The sequence below is a fragment of the Doryrhamphus excisus genome, chromosome 11, assembly GCF_030265055.1.
Source record: "Doryrhamphus excisus isolate RoL2022-K1 chromosome 11, RoL_Dexc_1.0, whole genome shotgun sequence".
Lineage (NCBI taxonomy): Eukaryota > Metazoa > Chordata > Actinopteri > Syngnathiformes > Syngnathidae > Doryrhamphus > Doryrhamphus excisus.
The window spans coordinates 17,489,595-17,500,808 of NC_080476.1; the positions used below are offsets into that span (position 1 = coordinate 17,489,595).

The 11,214-nt window shown below is 38.7% G+C and overlaps 1 protein-coding gene across 2 annotated transcripts in view; it reads right to left on the reverse strand.

Moving 5' to 3' along the window:
• Window positions 1-1,674: 1,674 nt before the first annotated feature.
• LOC131138215 (actin nucleation-promoting factor WASL-like) overlaps window positions 1,675-11,214 on the reverse strand; it is a 49,824-nt gene continuing 40,284 nt past the window's right edge. For both annotated transcript variants that reach the window (XM_058086950.1, XM_058086952.1), the window contains 9 exons: window positions 9,783-9,917; window positions 9,603-9,689; window positions 9,364-9,460; window positions 6,186-6,387; window positions 4,873-4,915; window positions 4,642-4,795; window positions 3,062-3,627; window positions 2,879-2,987; window positions 1,675-2,812 (listed from right to left, as the gene is read on the reverse strand). In XM_058086950.1, the coding sequence (XP_057942933.1) occupies window positions 2,751-2,812; window positions 2,879-2,987; window positions 3,062-3,627; window positions 4,642-4,795; window positions 4,873-4,915; window positions 6,186-6,387; window positions 9,364-9,460; window positions 9,603-9,689; window positions 9,783-9,917 (1,455 nt within the window). In that variant the 3' untranslated portion in view covers window positions 1,675-2,750. The remainder of the gene's footprint in view (window positions 2,813-2,878; window positions 2,988-3,061; window positions 3,628-4,641; window positions 4,796-4,872; window positions 4,916-6,185; window positions 6,388-9,363; window positions 9,461-9,602; window positions 9,690-9,782; window positions 9,918-11,214) is intronic.

Below are 11,214 nucleotides of genomic sequence, written 5' to 3' on the forward strand. Positions count from 1 at the left end.
TATTTTTAATTAATGTAATTGCTGTGGTCGTCTCCTAATAATTAATCATTATCGATTAGTTGAATCTGAAGCGGCTGCTCATCGACGTAATGCTGGTGTTGCTGTTGCACCACCGCCATCTAGCGGCCGGCAGTGGAATGACGGCTTAGCGACTATCAGGATTGTGATGCCGGCTAAACACTCTGTGTTTGATTCCGGGGTCTGCATCCCACTCGGACAGTAGCCTACCCGGTCTAAGAATGGCGGAAGTTCCTCCCCCAGCCGCGAATCAGCCTGGTTAATTCAGACTGTGTAGAATTCCTCACACTTCCTGGTTGTGTCACGTGGTTTCATGTTTACACTGACGGCGTTAATATTTGCCTTCGATAGCAGTTTCGAAGTTAATAACTTCCAAAGTTATTCCTTTTTTTAAATTAGGCTTTACAGGAAAGAAAATGAATGTTATCCTTGTACATATTTATGTACAATTTGTGTATATTTTTCAACATTTGGAAAGGAGCCTTGGTGGACTTTCTAATTCAAAGTCTTCGCGCAGCGCGATGACGTCACGCAGCCTGCGACAGCGACACAGCCAATAAATAGGAACATGTAGAACACAAGCTGCGTGCAGTGATCGCGTTAAAACACAAGATGGCGCCGTGCTCAAAGGTGGCCAATAATTGATACTGCGCATGTGCAAGAAAACATTATTGTAACCAAGCTATAGTGTTGCTTTAGTATTTTCTACTAAATTTAAAGGGGAACAGCACTTTTTGGCCATCATTCCCAGTCCTTATGTGAAACATAAACATATGTTTCTTTCCCTTTTCTACTACTATGCTCCTATGCTAACATTAGCACACTCGCAATCCCAACATGCGGATACTAGCATATTTTGTATATTTTCATAGGCAAGTTACTGGCAAGTGTTTATGTATGTATTATGCTATTAGCATTGCAACATTTTTAGCCATGACCATAGGTAGAAGCTATTATGTTAGCTGTTAGCATGCTAACAGGAGCATTTTTTGCAATTCCCACAAATACGAGGTTAAGCAGACACCGCTATCATACTAGCATTGTAACATTAGCATTGCATGTATTATGCTAAATGTTAACTTGCTAATATTAGCAGAGTAGTTCTTTTAGCCGTTTTCATGAGTAGACACTTATATGATCACTTAGCACTATCATGGTGTTAGCATGATATGTTAGCATCATTACATTAGCATCGCAACATTTTTAGCCATGACCATAGGTAGAAGCTATTATGTTAGCTGTTAGCATGCTAACAGGAGCATTTTTTTGCAATTCCCAAGCAGGCACCGCTATCATGCTAGGTGTTAACATGCCCATATTATTAAGTTAATTAATTAAGTTAATGCAACTATGCTAACATTAGCACACTCGCAATCCCAACATGCGGATACTAGCATATTTTGTATATTTACATAGGCAAGTTACTGGCAAGTGTTCATATATGTATTATACTAAATGTTAACATGCTAATGTTAGCACAGTAGCTCTTTTAGCCGTTTTCATGGGTAGAAACTTACATGATCACTTAGCACTATCATGCTAGGAGATAGCATCGTAACATTAGCATTGCAACATTTTTAGCCATGACCATAGGTAGTAGCTATTATGTTAGCTGTTAGCATGCTAACAGGAGCATTTTTTGCAATTCCCAAGCAGACACCGCTATCATGCTAGGTGTTAACATGCCCATATTATTAGTAAGTTAATGCTACTATGCTAACATTACCGCAGAAAACCCACAAATGAGAAGATGCAAACGCAACACAGAGATGCTAACCAACATGCTAACCAACATGACAGCCTTGTCGCTATCATGGAATAGTGTTTGGTAGACATGTACACAAATCACTCTTTTATGCACTTTGACGTTGTTGTTGTGTTTTTTTTGTCCTGTGTACCGGCGGAATAGCATCCTTTATAGCGTACCTTCAAGACAAATGCGGTCATCAGTGAACAGAACCGGAGGTTGCCGTCCATCGGTCCTTCCTTCTGTTGTCTTTTGAAAAAGAAAACCAACTTAAAGTATGACTGGGAAATTGTGAACATCCAGCAGCAACACGACATTGAAAATATACTCACCCATATCCATTGTTGACCTCCACAAATATTTATTATTCCGGAAATGTTTTCTCCGAGTTGTTCTTGTAGTCCAAAAGCATGAATACGCAGAAGTACTTGACTGTAAATATTAACATTTATTTAAGTATACAATTTAGTACTCCCCACCCAGTCAGCGCTCGTTAAAAGCAAACAGTTCAAAGTTTGATTACTTCTTTTTACTGTTTGACAGCCCTGCAGCGTCCATATTTGGTTGAGTATTATTATTATTATTATTTACTATTGTCATTATTATTATTATTATTATGATTATTATTATTAGGATGAGCTTTGCAGCCACTTTGCATAAGAGCATGACGTCACAACCCCAGCAACCAATCAGACGCCAGAAACTAATTTTGAGTTTTTTTTCGAAACGTCGCTGAAGAAAGCGTGAAAATGAACGCGTGCACCCAAACGCCTCGGTCACAGGAATAAAAAAAAAAAAAAAAAAAGACATTTTGGTCTTTGAGAGAAAAAAAAAAAAACCTCACAAAGACGGAAAATTCGGAAATGGTGAATGTTTTTCCCAAGATGGCCGCCTAGCTATGACGATGAAACAGTCATTTAAAAAAAAAAAAAAAAAACTAAAATAAATAAAAGTCAACTATTGACAATACGAGTCTTTTGTGTCGTCAGTCGTCCCATTCGTCGTCTTCTTCAAAGTCTTCATCTTCATCGTCATCCTCGTCGTCGTCTGGAAAACACAAAATGGCGTCATGCTTCTGAGATACCCCGCCCCTGATTCCCCGCCCCCCGGTACCTGAAGAATGGATGGCTTTGCTCCTCTTTTGCATCACTTCCATAAGGGCGCCGACGATGCCCGCCGTGGGGGCTGGCATGGGCGGCCCTGACTCCGGGTGGTCCGACACCTGCTGACACGGACAGTGTTTTTTTTTTTCAGGCAAACAAAGATTGTGTATATGACGGGAGTGCTTAATCGTACCGTTTTCAGTTGAATCCCCTGGCGGATTTGGTCCAGCAGCGCGTCCCGCCCGCTGCTGGACGCCGGTTCTCGGTGGTTCTGCTCCACCTTCTTGAGTTGTGCCCCCCCCCGGATCTGCTCCAGCAGCGCCGACGTCCCGGCGGGGACCGGCGAATGAGGCGAGTCGTTGCTTCTGCGCACGCCGTCCGGTTCCGCGGAAGGTGGGGGGACTGGTGGCGGGGGTGGCGGAGGGGGTGGAGGAGGCGGCGCGACACCTGCTGGGGGCTGCGGAGCCGCTGCGGGAGGTGGAGGGGGTGGAGCCTGTGGGGAAGAGTTCAAGGATGGAGGCGGAGGAGGTTTGTGGTGGTGGTGGTGGTGGGGTGGAGGGGGGGGTTGCTGAACTCCCCTGGTGGGCGGTGGGGGCGGGGCACCCAGCCTGGACGGTGGCGGGGGAGGGGGGGCCGAGGCGGGGGCGCGGGACAGAGGCGGCGGAGGTGGAGGCGGAGCCCCGCGGCTTCCTCTGGACGGTGGAGGAGGAGGTGGAGGAGGCGGTGGGGGGCCACCACGAGAGGGAGGAGGTGGGGGCGCTGCAGAGGAAGGAGAGCAGAGTCATGTGACCACACACACACACACAATAATTGTATGGTTTTATTAAACAAATTTAAATATTATTAAATTATATTATTAATGTTATTTAAATATTTTTAATATTATTAAATATCATTAAATATTATTATTATTAAATTTAATAATATTTAAATAAAATTAATACTTTAATAATATTTAAATTAAACACACACACACACCACCAGCATGCAGTACTACTGAGCGCCACCAGAGGGTGCACACTCACCCTGCCTTAATTTTTTTGGTATGGTTAATGGTATGAATTTATTAAATTAAATTAATTGAAATTATTATTATTAAAATTAAATCAAATTATTTATTTTATTTTATTTTGATTTATTTTAATTTAATATTTTGATATGGTTAATTGTATGGTTTTATTAAACAAATTTAAATATTATTACATTAAATTATTAATTTTATTTAAAAATTATTAAATATTATTAAATTTAATAATATTTAAATAAAATTAATAATTCAATTTAATTTAATAATATTTAAATTAAACACACACACACACACACCAAGAGCATGCAGTACTACTGAGTGCCACCAGAGGGTGCACACTCACCCTGCCGTAATTTTTTTGGTATGGTTAATGGTATGAATTTATTAAATTAAATTAATTTAAATTATTTTTATTAAATTAAATCAAATTATTTATTTTATTTAAATTTATTTTAATTTAATATTTTGATATGGTTAATTGTATGTTTTTATTAAACAAATTTAAGTATAATTAAATTAAATTATTAATTTTATTTAAATATAATTAAATTAAATTATTAATTTTATTTAAATATTATTAAATTAAATTATTAATTTTATTGAAATATTAAATATTTTTAAATTTAATTTAATAATATTTAAATAAAATCAATAATTTAATTTAATTTAATAATATTTAAATTAAACACACACACACACCAACAGCATGCAGTACTACTGAGCGCCACCAGAGGGTGCCCACTCACCCTGCCTCCTCAGCTCGTTCTTCACCGCCTCCACGCCGCCTTTCTTCTCGATAAAGTCGTAGATGACCTTGGAAGTCTCGCGGTCCTTCAGCTGAGCCTCCGAGATGCCGCACATGTCAAACAGGTTCTTCAGCTCGGGGTCCAGATTGTTCAGCTGCACACAAACGCATGCGTGAATCACATGACCCGCACGCCGGCTACGCCGTTTATGAGGTGTGTGTGTACACTCACATCAAAACCCGTGTTGGGATCCCAGCCCACATGTCCAATATGCCTGATGGAGGAGGAGGAGACGGGGTGGATGCAGTCAGAAAAAGGTTCACACATGCTAAGCTAAGCTACATGCAAACGCCAAGATATGATGAGAATACAGTCATAATTAGCAAATTAACAAAGTTGAACTAGCTGGAAAAAAGACTCCAATCAACAAGTAATCTATGCCATATGTCTTATTTCCTCTTACTATGTCTACTACATTGGGTAATAGGACTATAAAGGTGACTATAGGGGTGTTATTTCATGCCTAGAGGGCTCTAATAATGTTAAAATGCGTATTTAGAAGGTCATAAAAATGTTTTTTATTTCTTCTTAGGTCAATCATATTGGGTCACACGAATATAAACATGACTATAGGGGTGTTATTTCATATCTAGAGGGCTCTAATAATGTTAAAATGCGTATTTAGAAGGTCATAAATATGTTTTCTATGTTTTTAATGTTTCTTATCTCTTATTAGGTCAATCATATTGGGTAACACGAATATAAAGGTGACTATAGGGGTGTTATTTAAGGCCTAGAGGGCTCTAATAATGTTAAAATGAGTATTTACAAGGTCCTAAAAATGTTTTCTATTTCTTCTTATTTCTTATTATGTCAATCATATTGGGTAACACGAGTGTAAAGGTGACTATAGGGGTGTTATTTCATGTCTAGAAAGCTCTAATAATGTTAAAATGCGTATTTAGAAGGTCATAAAAATGTTTTTTATTTCTTATTAGGTCAACCATATTGGGTAACACAAGTATAAAGGTGACTATAGGGGTGTTATTTCATGTCTAGAGGGCTCTAATAATGTTAAAATGCGTATTTAGAAGGTCCTAAAAATGTTTTCTATGTTTTATATTTCTTCTTAGTTCTTATTAGGTCAATCATATTGGGTAACACGAGTGTAAAGGTGACTATAGGGGTGTCATTTCATGTCTAGAAAGCTCTAATGTTCAAAAGCATATTTAGAAGGTCATAAACATGTCGTCTATGTTTTTAATATCTCTTATCTCTTATGATCTCTACTATATTGTGTAATAGGAGTGTGAAGGTGACTATAGGGGTGTTATTTCATGTCTACAGGGCTCTAATAATGTTAAAAAGCATATTTAGAAGGTGGTAAACAGGCTTTCTATGTCTTATATGTCTTACTTGCTCTTATTATGTCTACTATATTGGGTAATATGAGTGTAAAGGTGACTATAGGGGTGTTATTTCATGTCGGCAGAGCTCTAATAATGTTAAAACGTGTATTTAGAGGGTTGTGAAAATGGACTTACTGGAAGTTGCTGGGCGTGCCGATGTCCGCCTTGGTGAGCTTCTTCTTCTTGACTTTGGTCTTCTTGTCCTTGCGGGCCAGGCCGCCATGACTCAGCATGTTGTTGACGTGGTACGGCAGCTGGTGGCCGTGAGAGTTGAGCAGGCGCACGTTGTTGATCTCCGGGTTCCTGATGTCCACCGTGGCCATGGGCAGAGCGGGACCTGTACGCCCAAAGATGAAGTCCATGATACTATATCTACTATATTGGGCAATGGGAGTGTAAAGGTGATTATAGGGGTGTTATGTCATGTCTAGAGGGCTCTAATCATGTGAAAAAAGTATATTTAGATGGTGGTAAACAGGCTTTTTATGTCTTATTTTCTTTTATTATGTCTACTATATTGGGTAATAGGAGTGTAAGGGTGACTATAGGGGTGCTATTTCATGTCCAGAGGGCTCTAATAATGTTCAGAGGCATATTTAGAAGGTCATAACAGGTTTTCAGTCTTATTTTCTTTTATTATGTCTACTATATTGGGTAATAAGAGCGTAAAGGTGATTATAGGGGTGCTATTTCATGTCTAGAGGGCTCTAATAATGTTGATAAGCATATTTACAATATGATAAACAGGCTTTCCATGTCTTATATGTCTTGCTTGGTATTATTATGTCTACTATACTGGGTAATAGGAGTGTAAGGGTGACTATAGGGATGCTATTACATGTCTAGAGGGCTCTAATAATGTTCAAAGGCATATTTAGAAGGTCATAACAGGCTTTTTATGTCTTATTTTCTTTTATTATGTCTACCATATTGGGTAATAGGAGTGTAAAGGTGATTATAGGGGTGCTATTTCATGTCGAGAGGGCTCTAATAATGTTCAAAGGCATATTTAGAAGGTCATAACAGGTTTTCAGTCTTATTTTCTTTTATTATGTCTACCATATTGGGCAATAGGAGTGTAAATTTCATTATAGGGATGCTATTTCATGTCTAATGGGCTCTAATAATGTTAAAAAGTATATTTAGATGGTGGTAAACAGGCTTTCAATGTCTTATATGTCTTACTTGCTATTATTATGTCTTCTATATTAGGTAAGAGGAGTGTAAGGGTGACTATAGGGGTGCTAGTTCATGTCTAGAGGGCTCTAATAATGTTCAAAAGCATATTTAGAAGGTCATAACAGGTTTTCAGTCTTTTATTATGTCTACTATATTGGGTAATAGGAGTGTAAAGGTGACTATAGGGGTGTTATTTTATGTCTAGAGGGCTCTAATCATGTTAAAAAGTATATTTAGATGGTGGTAAACAGGCTTTTTATGTCTTAAGTGTTCTTATTATGTCTACTATATTAGGTAATAGGAGTGTAAGGGTGACTATAGGGGTGTATAGGTTTGTGAAGATTGATGATGTCATGGCCGCCTGAAATTGCTCGCTCCTTGGAATCATCATAATCTCCATTTGATGGAATCCTTAATCTGGAGCTAATCCCAATCCAAATCCCTGGACTGCCCACCCACCGCCGATGGACGTCTTGGACTTGGACTTAGACCGGTCTGAGGTTCTTTGAGGTTCCACAGAGCAGAGCAATACAATATGAGGACTCCAATACAGTCCTCATATGAAGACATGGAGTGTTGCGTTCAAGACCGCCAGGAAATACTCAGGAGGTCAGAAATGTTGGACCGTCTGGTTTTCAGGATGACGGGACTTCCTGTCTTCCGCTCGCCATTTGTCAGGAAAGCAAGGCGGCGGTGGGAGACGCCTTCCAGATTAGTGGGGGGGGGGGGGGGGGGGGGGGGGCACAGATGGGACGCCCCGCTGGAGGGATTAACCTGCACGAGACGCCCCGCGCCATCACGTGACGTGCGCTTACAACTGTTCAGTGGGAGTTTAACAAAAAAAAACGGTCCCTGGGCCGCACTTTGGACACCCATGGTCTGTCTCTCCTTCTCTGCACTCGCTACGTCTACTGTTGTCTTAAAGTTTCCTCTTTTGGAAAAGACTGGGACGCTGAAAATCCAGCAGCAACACAACATTTGGCATGACTAGTATTTGGATGAAAAATATACTCCTGCGTTTGTTTACTTCCTCATTTACTTTGACTATAGGGGTGTTATTTCATGTCTAGAGGGCTCTAATATAAAAAAGTGTATTTAGTAGGTTGTGAACAAATTTTCTATGTCTTATTTTCTCTTATTGCATCTACTATATTGGGAATTAGGAGTATAGAGTGACTATAGGGGTGTTATTTCATGGCTTGAGGGCTCTAATATAATAAACAACTTTTCTATGTCTTATTTTCTCTTATTACATCTACTATATTGGGTAATAGAAGTGTAAAGGTGACTATGGGGTGTTATTTCATGTCTAGAGGGCTCTAATGTTAAGTGCATTTAGTCAGACATGTAAAACTTTGTCTTATTTTCTCTTATTATGTCTACTATATTGGGAATTAGGAGTATAAAAGTGACTATAGGGGTGTTATTTCATGTCTAGAGGGCTCTAAAATAAAAAGTGTGTTTAGTAGGTCTTGAACAACTCTTCTGTGTCTTATTTTTTTTCTTATTACATCTGCTATATTGGGTAATAGGAGTATAAAAGTGACTATAGGGGTGTTATTTCATGTCTAGAGGGCTCTAATGTTAACAAGTGCATTTAGTAGGATGTGTAAAACTTTTCTATGTCTTATTTTCTCGTATTACATCTGCTATATTGCGAATTAGGGGTATAAAAGTGACTATAGGGGTGTTATTTCACGTCTAGAGGGCTCTAATATAACAAAAGTGTATTTAGTAGGTCGTGAACACATTTTCTATGTCTTATTTTCTCTTATTGCATCTGCTATATTGGAAATTAGGAGTATAAGAGTGACTATAGAGGGCTCTAGCATAAAAAAACAACTTTTCTATGTCTTATTTTCTCTTAGTACATCGACTATATTGGGAATTCGGAGTATAAAAGTGACTATAGGGGTGTTATTTCATGTCTAGAGGGCTCTAATATAAAAATGTGTATTTAGTAGGTCATGAACAACTTTTCTATGTCTTATTTTCTCTTATTACATCTACTATATTGGGTAATAGGAGTGTAAAGGTGACTATAGGGGTGTTATTTCATGTCTAGAGGGCTCTTTTCTGTCCCATTTTAGGTCACCAGCGGCTCAAAGAGAAAAAAAAAACAGACGACACTTGCCAGTTTTTCGTTGGCGTCGGCTGAGCAGGTCGTTGATGGCCACTCGGAATCGCTTGGCCTCTTCTTCGCTGGCGAAGTTCAAACCCATCTGGCTGGTCTGAGGGCAACAACACGGACTCATGAGCATCTTCACTTGTCACGTCTTGTCACCAGCAGGGGGCGGAGTTTCATGTCAACGATGCTACAATACAACTACAATAAAACAGGATGTGATGAGCGTGCTAGCCTGGAATACTCACATCCCCCACGAAGGAGATGAAGTAGGACCTGGAGCAGCTGATGGAGAAGCTGTGGTAGAGCTCCTGCTCGAACATGGTTTTACCCTCCTGCAACAACAACAACACACACACACACACACACACACAGAGTCAGCGCCATCATTCCAGAAGCTTCCCATGTTTATGGATGCAGCAGCTCACCTTGATGTCAAACACCCGGATGAAGTAGGACCTCTGCGGGTTGTCTTTGACCAAGCACGCCACCCCGCAGCACTTCTTCGCCCAACTGCAGCTCCTGTCAGCGCCGTAGACCTGGACCACCGCCGAACACAACGCCTGCACGCCACAGCAAAGGGCGCTCAACATTGCATGTCTGTTATGTAATCACTCGGAATGCTTTATTATATATTAAAAATGTGTGTGTGTGTGTTTTTGTACGCAAACAATATGTGCATGAGATTAAAAAGCAACATAATTTATCATTTAAAAACAAACAAAAATAGTACTCACCATAATTAACAAAGCAATAATCACACCATAAATCCAAATAAAGACAAATAAATGACTATAGGGGTGTTATTTTCTGTCTGGAGGGCTCTAATATGAAAAAAATGTATTTAGTAGAATATTAACAACTTTTTTTATGTCTTATTTTCTCTTATTACATCTGCTATATTGGGAAATAGGAGTGTACAGGTGACTATAGGGGTGTTATTTCCTGTCTAGAGGACTCTAATATAAAAAAAATATTTAGTAGGTCGTGAATAACTTTTTTATGTCTTATTTTCTCTTATTACATCTGCTATATTGGGAAATAGGAATGTAAAGGTGACTATAGGGGTGTTATTTCCTGTCTAGAGGGCTCTAATATAAAAAAGTGTATTTAGTAGGTCGTGATTAACTTTTTTTGTGTCTTATTTTCTCTTATTACATCTACTATATTGGTAATATGAGTGTAAAGGTGATTATAGGGGTGTTACTTCCTGTCTAGAGGGCTCTAAGACAAAAAAGTGTATTTAGTAGGTCATGAATAACTTTTTTGTCTTATTTTCTCTTATTACATCTACTATATTGGGATTTAGGAGTGTAAAAGTGACTATAGGGGTGTTATTTCCTATCTAGAGGACTCTAATATAAAAAATATTTAGTAGGTCGTGAATAACTTTTATTTATGTCTTATTTTCTCTTATTACATCTGCTATAAAGGGAAATAGGAGTGTAAAGGTGACTATAGGGGTGTTACTTCCTGTCTAGAGGGCTCTAATATAAAAAAGTGTATTTAGTAGGTATTGAACAACTTTTCTATGTCTTATTTTCTCTTATTACATCTGCTATATTGGGTTATAGGAGTGTAAAGGTGACTATAGGGGTGTATAGGGTGCAAAATAAATATATTTTTTAAGTCATAATATTATGAGGAAAAAAATTAGTTTAATTATTATTTAAAATTAAAAAATTTTAAATTTTTAAAATCATAATTTTTTTAAAAAGGTTTCGACATCCCTGAGTCTAAAACAGAAAGATGACTTGCTGAAGTCGAGTCATCATCTCTCATTAGCATCCGCTAGCTAGCTGCTACCTTAAAGGGCCAGCAGCACGTCCAAAATGATGCAGCCTTGACCTTGGCCAACAT